Genomic DNA, 19,522 nt, shown 5'->3' with positions numbered 1-19,522 from the left:
GAACATCTACCAGTTCAATATTTAAGACACTGGAAACACACACACACTCCCCATAGGAACTGATACACAAAAAGTAAATTTTCCTCCCCGTGGCAAACACAAATCCCACCAAACCATCCCTGTGATCCCTGTGGGCATCACCAGAACCAGAAGCACAATGTAAATGTTTGCTGCTTGGAGTCAGGTCTCACCTCAATAAAAGACAGCCCACACGGAATTGTGTTTGTATAAAAGATATTTACTTCAATTATCACACCTAGGGTGCTAGTGAATAATAATAATAATACATCGTGTGAGTTTCATACAGTGATATTGCTTCTCCATATCATATAGGGACCGTTGTACAGTGCTGAGAACAAACATTTTATGGCTAAACCAAACAAAGACAGAAACAATGCCTCTGCTGACGAGGGAGCGCTGCCCTGCACTGCCAGCCAGATAAACTCTTACTTTTTATGTTTAAACAAATACCAAGAAATAAAATGTTACAAAAGATGAGTCACAGCAACACAATGTGGGCTTCTCAAAGCTACTTGTACAAAAAAATGACACTTTTTTTTTTTTTTTTGGTCAATTGGGTCTTTGTGAGGATCTTTTTTTTTTTTCTTTTTTCTTTTTTAAAATCTGTGATTGTGAATATAACAAACAAGCTCTAAAAACATCTAAGACTTAGTGCGTTACAGAAAAAATATAAAATACTGCTAAAAATGTAAGACACCACAATACACTGGGGTAAAAACTGAGCTTATTATTAAAAAAAAAAAAAGTTCTCAGGAAAAAGTACACCACTTTCTGTTCGAGTTCATCTTGTGCTGTGTTAGTAGTCGGGGCATTTCCAAGGTCTGCCCATTCTCATGGCAAGTAGTTATTGCACAAATGCAAAGAGTTAATTTTTTAATTAAAAAAAAAAAAAAGAAAAAGGGAAATGAGGGAAAAAATTAAAAAAAAAAAAAGAAGAAAAGAAAAAAAAAAAAGAACATCCCCCCCTCCCCAGCCTCCATCTGCTTTGGGATCAACATCCAAATTTGTATGTGTGACATTCTCACAGCATTTCCAGCAAGGAATGGGAGAAAATGCTTTTCACCACAGAAATGCATAGAGTATTCCAAGAGGAACAACCATTGTTTGGCAGAGCTGATCCAACACTTACACTAGGGCTTCCTTTGCTCTCATTTTCAGTTTCTTTTTGGACTACACCAGAAGGAAAAAGAACCTGATGTGGGAAATTCGCCGGATGTTTTATTTTTTTTTTTAAGTGGGACACCCTCGAAAGGCAAAGTGCAAATTTGCTTCCCAAGCCACAGAAGTGGTGCTGTGCCCAGCACTGTCCCCTCTGCCCGTGCCAGGGGGGGCTGGCACAGCTGGCACAGCTGGCACAGCTGGAGCCTGCCCGTCCCTCCCTGGCCACGCTCCCGCCCGGCCTTGGGGCTGCTCTGCTGCTCCTGGGCCCCCTGGCCAGGGAAAAGCCTGAACACAGCAGCAAAACTGAACCCCCCTGCGTGCCACACAGTGCACAAGGAGGATTTCCAGAGCTCACACCAGGAAAAGTTGCTGCTGCACAAGGTGAATTATTATTTTTTGCCTTTTTTTTTTTTAATGCTTTTTTTTCCTTTCCTTGACCAACTTTTGAATGAGAAGGAAATCAGCTCTGAATTCAGAAAGTCAAACATATGGGCAACAAAGATGAACATCACAGGAAACCAGTCTCTCATTTTAAATGAACACTTGTGAGTTAATTGCAATGTGCTCTGACCAGGGGCTCTGTGTCTTTAGCAAATTCTCAGTAGAGGCTCTAGGAGGCTCAGGGTATTTTCTCTCTCTGTATATTTTAAGTCTCTTCTCTCACAACTGAGGCTTCTTATTCTCAGTCCTAAATTATTTTAAAAACTATTTAAATAATATTATTTATTAGGCATTTAGATAAAATACTTTTTTTTTCTTAAAAAAAAAAGATTGCTCTAGAAAACACAACTGGGGCACAATGATATGGATACTACGAGCCAACACCACCTGCTCCATCCCTAGGATATCCCAAGCTTCCTCCAACATCCATTTAGGGGACACAACCTGGTCTAGTGGGAGACATCCCTGCCCATGGCAGGGGGTTGGAACAGGATGAGCTTTAAGTTCCCTTCCAACCCAAACCAATGATATGTAAATACTCCTGTTGTGTTTACATCCAACAAAAAAACAAACCTCGACAAAAAAGAAACTGTTACAAATGAATCTCATAAATAGGAAATATTGGATTGTTGTCCTAATCACAAACCACCTCTGTGTATTTCACCTTCTGAGGCTGCAGAGAGAGCGAGCTCGGGGAGGGAGGGCTGGGGGCTCTGCACAGCCCCAAATCCCAGCTGGAATGAGTGGGGGGCCTCACCCCCAGAGCCAGCAGTGGCAATGGGGACAGCAGGTGTGGCTGCTGGCACAAAGGGCTGCCACAGCTGACGTGCACAGGGCTTTCTTGGACACTCACAGACCTACGAGTGCACAGGGCAGGCTGGGCCCACGAGCACAAACTGCTGGCTGACAGCTCAGTCCTGTCCCAGGAACTGCTGGAACGAACCCACAGGGATTTTCTTTCCCCCAGGAGCGTGAATTCCCCTGAAGGAGAGCTCACCCCACTGGCTGTGGGACAGGAACCCCCCAGGCACAGACCCAGAGTTTCTATTGCACAAAGACTCCTCACCCAGGGCTGGATGTGCCCAGGCACCTGCCAGGGTTGGGACACTGGGATGCTCCAGCAGTGTTTGCTCCCCCCCAAGAAAATGAAAAGCGTCTGGGAATGCTGCAAGCCAGATCACTGTGCTTTAGATTATTCTCCACGAAGAGATTAGGAAATAAGGCACATAGCTTTCCAAGTAGAGAAAGTGAAAGAGTCAATTTCAGGAAGCAAAACCTAAAGACTTAACGGGAAATGTGGCAACATACAGGATTTGGATGATATGCCTGTGGAGTGAAAATAAAATCATTTCAAGCTCGACTAAAATCTTTCTCCCACAGAAAAAAAGGAATGACCCATGAACTCCATCTCTCTAGAGAAGGTGAGAAGGAAATGGAAGCCCTGATCAAGGAAAAGGGGAAGTACAACACAGATGTGACCTTGCTTATTCCCCAGGCTCCTCCTTTCCAAACCAGATGCTCAAGTACTCCCTGCATCACCTGTACCAGCATCCAGAGGTAACCAGGTACTTTGGAAACACTTTTAAAGCTAGTAATAACTTACCCACATATAAATAACACATCAAAACAGCACAAAGGTCCAACACAAGCTAATAAAAGCCAGGGAAGTCTGATTGAAAGACTGATTGCAAAAATATTTTTCCTAGTTACTTGGAGACAAGATTGTACTTCAGAGCAAGTCAAGTGCCAAGGTTTATTTATTCTCCTGAAAGCACAGACACTCGCCTTTCAAGAGGAGCTGCCTAACAGAAAATTTCTACATCATTCCTACAAATACTTGAATTTTCAGCTAAGGGAGAGCAAGGCTGAGCTGCTTGCTTTAATTCCTTACTTGGCTTGAATTTACTTCATCAGCTGGTTTTGTGATTGTTTTAAAGATGTCTTTACTGTCCACTGCACATTGATAAAGGAGAGAGCACGACACGTGTGCAAATATCTGGGATATGAACTTCCTGCAGGAAGCCAAATCTACAGACAAGGTTTGACCCCTCCTTTCCGATTCCTTGGCTCTTGCACATCTCAGACCCTTGGGATCATTTTTATGTATTCTGAGCATGATCTTCCTGTCCTCATTAGCCAAAGCCATGCATCTCCAGCAGCCTGGTCTCTCCAGTGGCTAATCCCCTCTTTACTGCAGGGAATGGATCTGACAAGTGGGGAATGGCATCCTCTGCCCATTAAAATACATACTGGTTTTAAACTCTCGCTCACCTACATCCCAAATGATTTCACAAATTTGGCTGCAGCAATTCTGCTGCACCATTAAGACCAAAGACACAAATGCTAAATACACAGAGGGGCTTTTCCATCCTGGAATGATACACAGAGACACAATTCAGAACTCCCAAAAATGCATATTAATTACCCACATGGACAGAAGAGAACACAACTCTTACTGCTGCAAAGAGAGAGGCTGTGCTGTTGTGACACTACTAGGAATTACACAGGAACTGTGCAAAAATCAGGTGTGGCACCACAACTGCAGGAAATTCCAGGCACGATTCTCCATTTCCAAAGAGCTTTGGATGAAGATTGTACCATGTATTACAAATATCTCTGGAATTCAAACAGAAAGCCAAAGGCATCACAGGGGTATTCACTTTGCTGCACTGATCCTGCACTGTTTTGTTGTGGTAAAGGATTCAGCTGCTCTCTGCACTCAGCTGGTTCAAAGTCCAAAGAAACTGAACTGATGTGATGAAACCAACAGATTTAATAACAGGAAATCTACAGAACTGTGGCTAAAATCTCCCAACACCACTGTGAGTAAAGCAAGCTTGAAACTGCCAGAATTGACCTTTATAGAAGAGCTGGACAAGGACAAAATACAATAATCTTACTAGATTTTTTTTAAAAGGAGGCTTTTCCTTTTAATGCACTTTAGTGCCAGATTTTGTGAAAAGCAACGACAATCAAGCCCAGGAATCCCATCAGGGTTTTTTTCCATTCACAAGAGTTGTAGAAACAGATTTCACAGAGAGCCAAGAATTTTGGGACAGAGATGGGTGCCCAGGTCTTGGGAAAAGCAGGTCCTGGATTGTACCAGAGGGTGCTGGCCAGGGGCTCACTAATAAAGTTCATTGAATGACTTTCTTCAACTGGAAAATGACCTTATAACTAATAACTGCTATTAAATATGCCACAGTACCACTTGGCTGGGGGGAAATCATCCCTGAGGACAGAGATGGCACCACTTACACACCTGTTTTTAAGGCTTTCTGAAAACTTAAGTGCACAGGCCTAACGCTAATCTTCTCCAAAAGGATAAATTTCACGTTCAGAGCATAAAACCATTTTATCCTTGCATATTAATAGGGTAGGGTATAGCCCATGACCTGGTCATGTAGGACAAATCCCTCCCTAGGCATGGTTTAAAGAGCTTTTCTTGCTATAAAGTCCATTATTAACTATACTTTATATATGGCATAGTCAATATATCCTATAAAACAGATGGGGAGGAAAGCAGAAATTGGTGAAATCATATTTCTACATTTTAGAGCTCAAATATATGTGAAGGAGACAGGGACTGCTACACCCCTTTTGAACTACAAAGGTTACATCAAAAAAGAAAGTCAGATCTTGTACTTCCCATGCCAGTGATTCTCCTTGCAATTTAAAACCAGACTTTAAACTGCTGGGGGTGTGGTGGGGGGAAATCTTTCCTTTGTATAGAATTTTTAAATTCTCAGAAAAGTCGATTGTATATGCAACACAAAGAAAATGTTGATGTTCACAGAGCAGAAAAGGGAAGGCAGAACAACACAGGAATCAACCCAGTCCTGCTTTGCCAAAGTTTTATCCATGTGAGTTAAATTTGGGGATAAGAGGCTCCAACCAGCTGGTCACACCAGGGCCAGAACTGCCACACACTCACAGGAAAGCCTTGACTTGGTTTCAGGGAATGTTAAATCCAGTCCCCACCTAAGAACCAACTTTCCTTCTCCCCTTGTTTCTGAGTCTCCAAGAGGAGCTCGGCCACACTCGTGGCTGAAGACAGAGAACATCCACGGGGTAAAAAGGAAATCAAGAGAATTTCAGGAACTCCTTTGTAGGAAGAGACACAAATGGAGCAAAAATAGTGCCCTCCATGTACAGGTTAGAATGTCTACACTCCACTTTCAGTCTGCAATGAATTGCCAAGCTACTGATGTCTCACAACCCTGCTAAAGGCACAGATTGCTGCGGCATTTCAACTGAAATAAAACATTTTGGATCCGAGTGCAAAGTGTCCAAACCCAATTACTTTTTTTCGTGTATTCTCATAATTTCTATATGGTCAAAAATGATTTTTTTTTCTTGTTTCTAACCTGCTCTGTTTTTGCCAGGAGCATTATTATTCATAAAAGCTTCAAGAATACTGGAAATTATTAATTTTAAAATGGAAGATTACAGACTTCTGACAGCAGCTGTGCTTGTAGGGACTGCAACCACTGTTAGCATTTTCCATTATTTCATCACATTAATTTGTCACATTTCCCTCAATCCTGTTTTATGTCAATTTATCAGCTGTGCAGCTTGAATTACCACCAGCATGATGCACTTCTCTGACTTACTATTTCTCCTGTTAAAAGATTGAAAACTAGGGACTTTTAAGTAATTGGATTGGAAAATATTGCATAGAATTCTGTGGTGTTCATGGTCCTCCTGCTCTACACCAATCCCATATCAACAAGTTACATAAAAATAATGCAGAGATCTTTTAGCTAATGAGAAAGGCACATACTTTTTTCTTTTTAACTGTAATATAGATCTTTCCTATTACAGCAAGGAGTTTATTACTAAAGGGCTCACTAATTCATGATATGGGCAGAGTGCACTGATATGGGTTCCTTTAAAGGGTGGCTCTATTCATAGGCATTTCACTGATGAATAAATAAAATGGTCAAATTTTATGGCATCAAAAGCAACTGTAATTAAGTGCATTTCTGCCAATAAACATCTACAATGCTGTTGTCTGAAATCTGTATCCTGAAAAATGGAAGTGTATTGACAATTCCACGGCATGACCCTTCTGCCAGGGGATACTCTTTCCTGGCTTTTAGCAAACAAAGCACTGCACTTTTTTTCCTTCCCTAATCATCCAGAGAGAAAAATCAACAATTTAACTGCAATATAAACGTATTTCTATTAAAACAGCCCTGGCCCTTCATGCACAGCATTGGTAAGAGCATGGAACTGGAAACAGAGAGAGAAAATAAAATGCTTTTAAAGAACCTCAGGAAAAACAGAATCTGGCATGATGGATTTCCTGAAAACTGCCTGTGCTTTTATCCATCAGGAAGAGAAATGTCAGCAACGAGGCTCTGCTGCCCTGTGAGATGAGCCCCACGTCACACCTTTCACACATTCCCTTCCCCTGGAATAAGCACCCAAGGGATGACAGCCACTGTGCTGCTCTTTGGCATTTCTTCTCCAATTTTTTATCCTTTGAATTAAGTAAAAAAAAAAAAAAGTTATTCCAAAGCACATTTTCCTCCCAAGGATGAGTTCCAAATTGATCCCAACTATCTCTCACACCCTTCAGCCTCTAAACTGGGGGGCCTTGGCCAGAAACACCAGCAGGTAACTCATGTCCAACCCGAGAACATCAGCAGTAGTTCAACTAATCCATCCTACTTTCCACTGGAACAGAAAAGCAGCTGTGACCTTGGCTAACACCGGGACAAAGCCCGGGAGCATCTCTGAGCTCCAGGTCTGGGGGTGCTCCTGGGGCCCTGCCCTCCAACCAGGGGGTCACCAAGGAACCCAGAGGGACTCAGGGCAGGAGTCACCCCAACAGCATCTCAGCAGGCTAATCCACATTCAACACAGATCATTAAATATGAAACAGCAAAAGGAGCTAAGCCATTAATAAAGTGCCAAAAATATAGGAAATACTGACAGCATTTTATTTGATTAATTTTATAATAGATCCCAATGATAACGCTTGGCAGGATGGAGTGACTTCTGACTTCTGAACGCTGTCTTTAACCAGCAAAATTACATGACTCAAATGGAATAATGGAGCTTAGAATTAACAGTTAGTGTTATGAAAGAAAGATTTCCTCTAGGGCAAGCTACAGATATGCTTTTTAAAAATCATTACAGCATTAAAAACCGGGCGGACACTAAAGAATCCTAAAGAACTAGTGGAAACCTGAAAAGCAAACCAAAAATAAACAGGAAAAAGAAAAAAAAAAAGAAGATATGTTTCAAGGCACTTACATATTGCTTATTAAGAAGAGAGATTGACCTTAGGTGCTGCATTTGCATGCGACCTGTGAATACAGTTCTGCTGTCGTACAATGCAGCCAGAGCTCTCAGTAAGCATCATGGAATGCAATCAGATAGACACAGGCACAAGAACAGTTTGGGGAACATTAACTTAAAAAACAAAATAAAATCATCAAACAGAAAAAAACCCCCTCGCTATGGAGAAAGCCGAGAGTAACCACTTGACTGCATCCAGCACCTGGGTCTCAAATCAGCAGACAAGGACAGTAGGAACAGACTGGCAAGTGTATTGCCTAGAATCAATTAAAAAACCCAACCTGAACCAAACAACAATGAAGAAAAAAAAAATTAAAAACAATTCAAGAACCTAAGAAAATATCTGCGTCTTCTGGGCAGAAGTTTTGCTCTTGGCTGGAGACACAGCTCGTCGTGACTTGTACTAAGGTATGTGAGCTCCTACCAGGACGTGCTTATCCATGGAGCTGAGCTTTGGAAGCCAGCCCAGGACACTGGACAGGTACAGAGAGGTCACCCTTGGCTTCACCCCGTTGCCAGGCACTGGCCACGCTCCCACCAGGAGCGCTGCCAGCCCCGCTCCACACCCTGGTGTCTGTCACTGCCACTGTCCCTCAGCTCGTCACAGAAAGGGGCAGCTGCTCTCTCTCCCTTCCTCAGCTTTAGTTTTGCACCACGAGTCCCCAGTTACCCAAGGAGGAATCCTGAAACAGCTAGCAGTGAAAATTGGAAATAAATCCCTGCCTTTCAGCCTCCTAGAGCCTTCTTTCCTTAGTCATGAGAAGGATGGATTTTAGTGTACTGATTCTTAAATTTGTGAAAACTTGCGCTAAGTGCTGCTGTCGCATGTTAAGAGACTGTAAATGAAATACATAAGTTCTAAAACATCATGCAAGAAATGTGGTTTCACATCTTACAGTCAAAAATCCTACTAATGAATTAATACAAGCACACTGAGGTGTAATATTGGGAACATACCTTTAAAGTCGGAACTCCTCTCCCCCATCCCTCCCTCCCCCAAAATCAGAAAAGTAATATTAATTAAACTTAAGAAGTAATGAATGCACCATTAAAGTGTCATCAAAAAGATGCTGACCTAAGACAAAAGTTCAATGATACACAATACGGTCAAAAAAGTCTTCAATCAATAATATACAGTATGACAACTACATCTTGTAAATTATACCCAATACTGCCGGCAGTCTATCCCTCTAAAGAATATTTGCCCCCTTTCATCCCTTCCTAACAATCAGATAATAAAATACAGCACCTATAAATAAGCAAAAAAAAATTATATATATATATATTTATATATATATATATATTCCGAAATCATCTATTGTTAGTTTTAAAGATATGGCAATAAAGGAGTCTAAATTAGCAAACTTGTAGAAGCCATAACTGATAAAACAGCTTATTGAAAAAAGGTGGCAGTAATGCACTCTATGTGTGCACAAGTACGTAAGAAAATACACAGACGTATAAAATTGCACGCACACACCCACGCACACACATCCTTCCACACACCTCTATGCTCACGCATATACATATAGACAACAGGAGGAGTTAGAGACAAGTTAGAATTGGATTTGTACTTTGATCAGCCCTAACCTGTGCATAAAATAATGGGAAAAGGCTGCATGTCTGCAGGGCAGAACGGGCCGGACTGGGACTCGAGAGCACGAAGGTTTTGGTTTCGAGCTTGGGCTGCTTCCACCCCGGTGAGAGCCCGTCTGGGCATTGCCATGTACTCTTTATCCACGCGAAAAAGGAGCTTCCCACAACTAAAACGTATTTAAAATCAGTGCTCGTGGTGGGAAGAGAGTCAGTAAATGGCCACCAACAGCAGGAGAAGGGCTGGGTCTGCGGCAGCTCCAGTCCCTCTTAGTGGTGTGTGACAGCAATCGGACACGTGAGCTGCGTTCCCAAGGATCCAGGGAAGCTGAATGTTCGGGATACGGGCTAGGCCCCCAAGTAGCAGGCTGAAATGTTACTGGCCAACGTTTTTGGAGCGATCTGTCTTTGCTGAAAGGAAATCCTGTACACTACGAACCAAGTGAAATGATCAAGTACATGCTGCTTCTAAGTTGTCTCCTAAACCTCCCAGATATGAGGTCTGATCAGCGTGCTCTGTGGTTAGAGGTTAAAAAGCAGATTATAAAATACCTAGATTCAGATTTTTTTTTTTGTCCTGATTTGGCCTAAAATGGAGTGTATTAAACAAATTCTGGGCTGCAAAAGACCAGAATCAGTTAAAGCTATGAAACAATGTGCACTACGTGTCAATATTCTATTTCACTTACAAGAAAACACTAAGTCAGCTACCACAAATTAAGATATTTTCCTGATGTGACTTTTTTTTTTGTTTTGTTAAAAAATATGTGGAGTAAATGTGTTTTTTTTTTAATTCAAAGTTTCAAACAACAAGATTCTTTTCTTTTCTTGAAAATATGTAGGAATCCAAACTAGTGTGTTTAGAGTCAGTTGACTGTGCAATCTCTTAGTGGCAACTGAACAGCTACAAAAAACTTTCTTTTTTTTTCTTTTTCTTGAAAAATCTCCCCTTTTTTCCTGGTTTAAGAAGATAATAGTGTATTATCGCTCTGTAGCCATTAGATGGCAGATAAAAAGCCCCCTTTTAATATGTGGGTTTGATTTTTTTTAAGATTTTTTTTTTTTAGGTTTTTTTTTTTCCTGTTTTTCATTTTTTTAAAGCCCCACACCAAAGAGGAGGGCGCAAGGCAAAGCTGTATGAGTTATTCCAGAAATTGTGGAAATCACTTAGGGCAATAATAAAAACACTTCAGGGTACAAAAAAGCTTGACTACACATTTCAGTTTTCTTCCTCGAAAACACAAACATAAATTGGGCTTGACGCTCCTTTTTTTTTTTTTTGTTTTTTCTTTTTTTGATTTCTATATGCACCTTGGCCTATGGCGTTTTTGCCCTGTGGCCCGCAGGGCGGTTAAGTGCGAACACAATAAAACCAGTAGAGGTCCAGTTTGACTTCCCAGCTCTCCCGAGTTGGGCCAGTTTAATCTCAAAACTCCCACTCCACGGCCTCTTCCCGACTCGCGGCCTTCTCCAAGCGGTGGATGATGTTGTTCAAGTTGGCCGCTTTCTTTTTCCTCAGGGAGCTGTCTCGCGTGTTCCTGGAGCTCGCCGCCTCCGAGAAGCCGAACAAGCTCTGCAGAGAGTTGGCTTTCTGCGAGCCCGAGGCCGGCGTCGAGCTCGTACTTGGCACACTGGAGATTTTCTCCGAACTTTCTTTTGACTTGTAGGAGCTCTCCCCCGTAAGGACTGAGGTGGAGGCAGCTGAGGTAGAGGCATCCCCTTCCGTGGCAGAGTTTGGCAGTGTCTCCAGAGCGTCTCCCGGGCGCTGCGGTGCCGGCGGGGAGCTCTGGCGCGGCGCTCTGAGCCGGCCCTCGTCGTCGGTGTCCTCCAGGCTCTCGGGCTCCGCTCTCTCCGAGGGCCTGGCGCCTCGCAGTGCCTCTTCCCCCGCCTCGAAAGCCGGCTCGGCGGGCCCTCCCTGAGACTTGGCGGCCGCATTGCTGAACTCGTCCGCCTCCGGGCCGCTCGGCTTCCCGTCGGGAGGGCCCTCCGCGTCCACGCCGTCGCAGCTGTCCCCCTCGGAGCTGTGGGCCGCCCTGCTGCTTCTGGCCGAAGGGGAGTCACTCGACCCGGCCTGGCTCTGGCTCCCGGCTTGGATCTCCTCGATGAACAGCTCCCGGCGGATGCGGGACCTAGGAGAGAGCGGAGAGGGGTGTGAGCTCAGAGGAGGCTGGAGAGGGGCTGGGAACACAAACCCTGAGAGGAACCGCTGAGGGAGCTGGGGGTGCTCAGCCTGGAGAAAAGGAGACTCAGGGGTGACCTTATCACTCTACAGCTCCCTGAAAGGTGGCTGTGCTCAGCTGGGGCTGGGCTCTTTCTCCAGGCAGCACTGACAGAATGAGAGGACACAGACTCAGGGCTGTGTCAAGAGAAATAAAGGCTGGATATTAGGAACAAGTTTTTCACAGAAAGAGTGATAAAGGTCTGGAATGGCTGCCTGGGGAGGTAGCGGAATCACCATCCCTGGATGTGCTTAAAAAAAGCCTGGATGTGGCACTCATTGCCATGGTTTAGTTGAGGTGTTGGGGCTGGGTTGGACCCGATGATCTTGAAGGTCTCTTCCAACCCAGTGATTCTGTGAACTCTTCTGAGTCTGCCAGGGTGGCAAGGAGACACCCACCTCCACTAAAAATCCCCTTTCCGTGCCACTAAAGATGCCCTTTTGTGGAATCATTAAGGCTGGAAAAGACTTCTGAGACCATCGAGTCCACTTTCCAATCAAGTACCACCAAACCCTACTGCCAAGTGCTGCACTGACCTGTCGTTTGAATGCTTCCAGGGATGGTGACCCCACCACTTCCCTGGTGAGAAGTTAGTATTTTTAACAAAAAATATGAATACAGTTTTAGGAGATCCAGAATGAAGTGGATGGTAAACACAAAACAATTCAGATTTCTACTAGAAATAAGCCAGTTTGCCTAAACAAAAAATAAACCAGGAAAAAGCTGGACAAGCCCCAGGTTCTCCTGGACAGCAAGGAGAAATGAAGATGAAACCAAGACTGTTGTGTTGAAAACACTGTGAGAAAGCCAGACTGTGACAGGCTGCCAGTCTATGAGCTAATCTGACTTTTTCCTCATTTTTTATTTAAAAAATCAAATTCAGAACATGAATAGTGACAAGCCAAGCAGTGCCTTTCATAGGAATGACTGCACTCCATGTGTGGGTAGAATTGCCTGGTGTGCAAGGACACCCCAAACACACCACTTCTGCCATTTAAGTCAGGCCTTCCTCCCTCTTCCTTCTCTGATTAGGAGTTCCCAAAATCCTCACAAGTACAGAAAGGTTTACAGAAAAAACTCAGGCTCTGGGCTAACCCCTTCTCTGTCCTGCTGCATCCATGGGAGAAATGAACACCTTTAAGTCCTAATTTATAACCAAGAGGGAGCCCAAATGATCCGTGGTCAGGGATGGGATCACAGCCCTGGGGAGAGTTTACCAGAACTTACTATTTTTCAGAGTGAAGATAAAAAACTCTTGGTTTCAGCCACAGGGAACTGCCAAGGGGCCTGCAAACCACAAGTGACACGCTGTCCCAGCACTGATGGCTGAAAGGATTTTCTATTTTCCCTTAACTGTGCTGTGGAAGACAGCACACAATGGAAAAACATTCAGCTAAATGGAGAACACCACCTGAATACTGCTTTTGAAGCTATTGATCTTATTGACTTACTTGAAATGCAACAGAGTATTTCAGCAGTACTCGCTGACTCCACACTTTTGAAGGATTTAGGGGGTCTGTAATTTTCCCTAGGAGAATATTACTCACCTAACAGAAGCCCACAGGTGCTAACATTAATTTTCTATTACCATTAACTGCACGCATCCTGCAACATTGATTATCAGGCTCTATTTATGCCTAAAATCTCCCAGCATGAACATTGATCCAGAACATGATGCTTCTGTAACGTTCCCCAAGTCAGGAGAGGAGGCTGGTAAGAGCTCTGTGCCTGCATGGCATTTAAAACACCTCAGCTCCAGCAGGTACTGAACCTCACTGAGAGTCTGACCACAGCCCTACAAACATCAAACCTGTGTCTGTGGAAATCCCTGGAATTCACACCCAAGATACTGCTGCTGGAATCTGGTCTGGCTCCTGATTAACATAGTAATTAAATTCTTGTGGAAAAGAAGACCTGGTGACTGCAGCTAGAGGATTCCAGAGAGCATTCCTCTTGGGGAAGGTGCTGGCCTTGACATCCACACACCCTGCTGGATTTCACCAGTGGAACGCAAAACATCCGAGATCTGCTGGGTGTTTGCTGCAGCTCCCTGGACAAGCCTTCACACAACATCAAAACCAACACAATTTGAAGTTCATTGAAAAATACACTCAGAATTTAGGGTCTAAGAGTGCTGGATTACAATTCCATGAAGTCTGGTTTCATTCCTGATGCGTCAGTAGTATAATTTCTGTGGCATACTGAGTTTATGTGCCACTATCCACAGGTGAAGTGGGATAGAAATTCCTCCCTCCTGCTTTTTTCTACCATTCTTAAGACATCAGAGCCTCAAACTCTGATGTGTTCTGTATGTGCTTCACTAGTGCAAAGCAAAGGATATTTATTGTATATTCTGAGAGCTCTGTGACTGGTATGAATGCAAAGCCACAGACTTGGAGAAGTTTGCAGACATGTCAAAATCCTTTATACCTATTTATATTCTGAAGTGAATTATTTCTTTGCCTGCTGAGGATATTTTTTTCAGTGTTTCTTTTTGCTGCAGGAAATAAATGCTAATGCTGACTTTCCATCTGGTGGATATAAGGTAGATTCTGCTGTAGCAACCACATTTGGAATGTGAGATTTGGGCTGAATCCGAAAGGAAAAGCACCACTGCAACAGGATTCCCAAGAGACAGCAAGACAAACTTGTCCAAATCTGTGCCCTTCCTTATCTAAAGCCACGAATAAAAATTAGTATTAAAGCCCAAGCAGATAGTTAGAGATGTGGAACTGCTTCTGTATAAAAAAACTCTTCAGTTTGGAAAAGAAATGGCTTAGGAAGAGCATGAAAGAGATAAATAAAGTTAAGTGTGGCCTAGAGAAGATGGTAAGAAAGACCACCCATTTCTTACAACATACAAGCTGCAGAACAGTCAGACTCTGCTCCCCTCACAAAACATGGAACCTGTCCCTTTCCTGCAACACCCTACACATGATTTAAGAGAAAATCACGCATGACAGCTAAGAAAGTTATTGTCAAGGGGAACAAAAAATAGGTTTGTGTTTTGATTTTTCAGTGCTCAGAGCACACAGGGCTCCAAACAAGCTCAAAACAGCTTTTGAAAGCCCTGGAGTCCCAGCAGCACATCTGGGAGCAGGCCCAGATCACTCAAAGCTCAGCCTCGTGCTGCCCCCAGCCCCCAGTTTGCAGGGTTTGATTTTGGGTCCAGCTGTCAGCACCTCCTCCCCGGGAAGGTGGGGCTGGATCACACGCCCAGGCAGGGATGGATCTCGTGGTGACGAGGGAGGTGACACCTGCCACCAGCTCCCGCTCGTCTGCCCAAGTGAGAACAGCACATTTTGCTGTCAGGCCGAAGGGAACATATTTTCATAGGCATCCCTCCAACTTGTGTATAATTGCCTGCAAGTGGGAATTGGAAGAGGCCTGCATTTGGAGAACTCTGAGTGGTGAAAAGAGGCTGCATCTGTACTGAATTCAAGGCAGTGAAATTCAGTGTAAATATGATTAATTGATTTTTAAAAATTTTGTATTGTTTACTATAAACATTATTTAACTATTGTGCATAATATTTCGGAGCTCATTAAACTCTGCTGCTTTTGCTTCAGCAACTTCCCTGGTAAAAGCTGAGAAGGGCTAAAGTGTAAAACTACCCTTTAAATGTTAGCAGTTTTTAAAAACAAACAAGTTTAGCAATCTGGACTAATTAGGAACATTACTGGCTCCGAGTGAAGGAGCAGAATAGTATTAAATCTGGTAGCTTAACAGTACCTGTTCAATATTCATTAGCACAAATTTCTTGGAGAAAAGTCTGCTGCATTAATTAGGACTTCCAATCCCAAGCACAGTTGAAAATATGTTTATTCAAATCCTTATAATTCTTATGTGCTATTCCAGCCTTGTCTCTTCTTATCGCTGTCTCTAGGCCAAAACCTGCTTCAGGGGCTCAAATGTGAAGAAGTTTCCTCCTCAAATGAGAGAGGAACTGAACAGATCAACATTTTATTTCAGTGGGACTCAATGATTTAATCATACTAATGAAATAAATCATAGAATTTTGGAATGGCTTGGGTTGGAAGAGACCTAAAAGCTCACCTTGTTCCACCCCCTGCCATGGGCAGGGACACCTTCCACTGTCCCAGGCTGCTCCAAGCCCTGTTCAACCTGGCCCTGGGCACTGCCAGGGATGCAGGGGCAGCCACAGCTGCTCTGGGCACCCTGGGCCAGGGCCTGCCCACCCTCCCAGGGAACAATTCCTTCCCAATATTCCATCTGTCCCTGTTCTCTCGCTGTTTAAAGCCATTTCCCCTTGTTTTGGCACTCCAGGCCCTTGTAAGAAATCCCTCTCTGTGGCCATATCTGACTTCAGGCTTATTGGTTCTCTGTCCTTCAGGACTCCATGAAGCTTCCCAGAACACAGCACAAACACTGTGCCTATTTTCAGAGCTCGGTGACTCAAGACCTAAAAGAAAATCCTTTTTTTTCCCTTCTGATGCAGAAAAATGACACAATGAAAGCAGGGCAATTCTGATGGCATCCAATAAAGGACATTTCGAAGTACCCCCCACCCAGTGACCCAGGGACAACACCCACCACACACCCGACACGTGTCTGTGCGTGTGCACATGTGAGTCAGACAGAACAGCCTGGCCTGCTGCAGTGGCTTCATAAATATTCATCAGTGGACATCTCCACATCCACGCCCACCCCAAAAGCCAGACTTTCTGTTTAAAAGCACTACTCGCATCAATATGTGAGCACTGCTGCTCCTCAGGGATGACTTAAAATTAGTCTGGAGCATTAGCACTGTGTTAGTGAGAACCTCCCTGCTGTCAAAGCTGCCTGCTTTGCACAACCACCCGACAGTGTCCTTGAGGCAGAGCAGCACCTGCCAAAGCCAAGCCAAGCCATCCCTCAGGAGCAGGGATCCAGGGGGGTCACACACCTGTAATTGTGGAACCAGTTGATCACGGTGCTGGTTTTCAAGTTGAGCTGCGTGGCGAGTTCCTCAATGGTTTTTGGTGATGGGTATGGCTTTTGCTGGTAGGCTCGTTTGAGAGCTTCTTTCTCCTCTGGTGCCAGCACCACCCGGGGCTTCTTGAGCTGGTGCTGGGGCTGGGGGCTGGCGCCCTGGCTGTAGTCGATGCCAGCGGACGAGGACTCGCAGGACTGGCTGTCGCTGACGGAGCTGTGCCGCCGTTTCATGTAGGCTGAAAGAGAAGCACAGTGGATCAGCCCAGGATGAATACCAACGCAGAAGCAATGGATTCTTATCTATCAGGGTCTTTTTAACTTGGGTATGAACTTGCTGCTGCGAGAAGGAAAGATGGGGAAAGCTGAGGGATGAACATGGAGACGGCAGGTGGGGGTGCAGGGATGGGCTGCTGGGAGGGGATGGGAAGGATGAGGTGCCACCAGAGACCAAATGAGAGGAGGATGCAAGAGGCAGAAAGAGAAGAAAAGAGGGCAAGTCAGATGGAAACCTGCCAGAGTTTTCTGCCTTTACAATGAACGTGGGACACGAATGACAGGGTTCAGTTCACACGACTCATTTCGGATTCACTCCTCCAAGGGGAGTGAACTCCCACGTAAGGCCCTGACTGGGACAGCTGTGCTTCGTTTTGACTGAAAGAGGTTTGGTGGTTAAAACACTTCAGGTGTACACGGAGGTGTCTCTGACATGAAGGAAAACATGACTGTGGAAGTGGAGCTGCAGCATTCCCAGCCTTCCCAAGCCAGCTCCAACACACGATGGCGCCTGGAGCCCGGAGATGCCAGGGAAGGGCTGAACAACCATCAGGCGTTTGCTGCCTTTCCCTACAGCTCTCTGCTGTGGCACTGACACGTTATGAAAGAAAACCAGCCCCCAGCACCTCCTCCCCTACACAAAGCTCCTTCCAAAACACAGACACTTTTAAGAAAGCTCTGCCTGCACTGATGGGCTCGGTGAGGCTGATGGCAGGAGCCTGTGATCCTGCCACTGACCTTCCTCCCTGACTGGGAGTGAATTATCCTGGCAAATTCCACAAGGAAGGAGTCCCAGCAAAGGCTGTCACTGACTTGATTGATTTACACTGGGCATGGAGAGGTGGGATTTACTGCACCTGGCAGTATCATGCACAAGCATTGCTAATGAGGGGGCTGAAAACAGCAAATATAGATGAATCTTGTCAATAAAATATTTAACGGCCTGTTAAATACCTTCTAGATATTCAAGAGTTTACGTATTCAAGAGCTAAAATTTGATAACCTCGGGTATTAAGTTCCAGATTACACCAGCCTGACATCAATCCAGGAGGCATTAAATCTCCAGCAGCCAGGAGCTCTGGTTGGAGCCAGGGACACTGTGGGGCCAGTCACACTGGTCAGCAACCAAATTCTTCAAAAATTCAATTTTTCTCTCCCCACAGCTCTGCCTTCAGGCTGAGGCTGCACAGTGAATAAAAAATCAGTGCAATCAAATAAAATGCAGTGTTCAACCCCCAGCCAATGCCTCCTGGCAGGGCTCCCTCCAGGACTGGCTGGGTTTTCTGGCTTCAGTGGGCTCCTGCACCCTGCCCTCTCCATGGTGCCTCCAGTGGGACCTTTGGCACTGTGGCTTTACTACCAGGGAAGTGAATTCTGAACACACTCTGTAACCTTTGGGGGTATCTGCATGGCCCACATTTTGTTTTTCCTGAATATGACAGATTACCTGAGGATTCCCTACTGTGTAAGATCACTGATATGGAACACAACGTGAGTTGCTCGTGATCCATCACTCTGACGTGATACAGCCCTGCACACGTTTGAAATAACCATAAAAAACAAAGTGGGTTTTTAAAAAATAAATCTCCTTTAAAAATCCACCTATTTAAGTTGTTCCAACTATATATGTAAAACTTCAAAAAATCTGCATTATTTCAAGGTGACCCATTTGCCTTATTTTTGCAGTCTTCAAGGAACTGTTACAACCTTCAACCATGGAATTAATCATTCCAGCAAGATAATCTCATATTTCTGTAAGGTGTTTAATCTCAAAACTCCTTCCTGGGTGTTATTTCCTACTTGCATTGACCTACAAACTACAGCCCAAGCTCCCTTGTTTCCTTGCACAGCAGAACCAAGAGGCTGGAGGACAACATCCATCACCTCAGCAATGGGCAGCAGCTTCAAGGAGGCCACGAGACAAAACAGAACCTGGCATGGGAGATGTGACAGGGCTCAGACCACCTCTAACTGGAGTTTCTGGAATTTGGTCAGGTGGCTGAGTCAGCACGAGACACACAGGGATCAGGATGGGCTGGATCTCCCTCTGTCTGCTCTCCAAAGGATGGGATTTTTGGCAGGGCACAGCTCCTGTCTTAAGCAGCAAAGAATAATTCAGAGCTGTGAGAGCTTGGGAAAAATGTCATTCCTTCCTCTGCTCCTGTAACCTCACACTAGGATCACAAAAGGTGCACTGGCTGAGATGGATTGATCTCATGTTAATGGAACAAATGATATGAAAGCACACATTTCATTAAAATACAAATAAAGAGAAGGATGTCCTACTGTTCTGCCAGAACAATTGCTTTCTGGAGGACAATCTACTATCAGGACAAATTTCCACTGGGCCAAAGGCAGAACTAGGACTCAGACTTCAAGCTTTAATGCTGGTGTCTGGAAACTTAGATGACATTTTTAAAAGCTTTTCCATTTTTATTTTTATTTTTAAACATATGTGCTGCGTGCAGACAACGTAAGGAGATCATTCAGCACATTTGCAGTGACAGCAAGGCTCAAACTGGAATCCAAGTTGCAAACACACTTTATTTTTGGAGGAGTTTGATTTTTGT

At 44.3% G+C, this 19,522-nt stretch overlaps 1 protein-coding gene across 7 annotated transcripts in view; it reads right to left on the bottom strand.

Annotated features, from left to right (window-relative positions):
* The window catches only part of CUX1 (cut like homeobox 1), a 273,426-nt gene that overhangs the window by 19,763 nt on the left and 234,141 nt on the right, over positions 1–19,522 (bottom strand). For 6 of the 7 annotated variants that reach the window (XM_039720973.1, XM_039720974.1, XM_039720977.1 and 3 more), the window contains 2 exons: positions 16,651–16,915; positions 218–11,654 (listed from right to left, as the gene is read on the bottom strand). The exons of the other annotated variant lie outside the window; for it this stretch is intronic. In XM_039720973.1, coding sequence (XP_039576907.1) covers positions 10,952–11,654; positions 16,651–16,915 — 968 coding nt within the window. In that variant the 3' untranslated portion in view covers positions 218–10,951. Of the gene's footprint in view, positions 1–217; positions 11,655–16,650; positions 16,916–19,522 lie in introns of those variants that run through there. 7 annotated transcript variants of the gene reach the window in all.

The sequence above is a fragment of the Passer montanus genome, unplaced genomic scaffold (genome assembly GCF_014805655.1).
Source record: "Passer montanus isolate IOZ18808 unplaced genomic scaffold, ASM1480565v1 scaffold44, whole genome shotgun sequence".
In the NCBI taxonomy this organism is placed as follows: Eukaryota; Metazoa; Chordata; class Aves; order Passeriformes; family Passeridae; genus Passer; species Passer montanus.
This window is presented reverse-complemented; position numbering and strand designations above follow the sequence as displayed.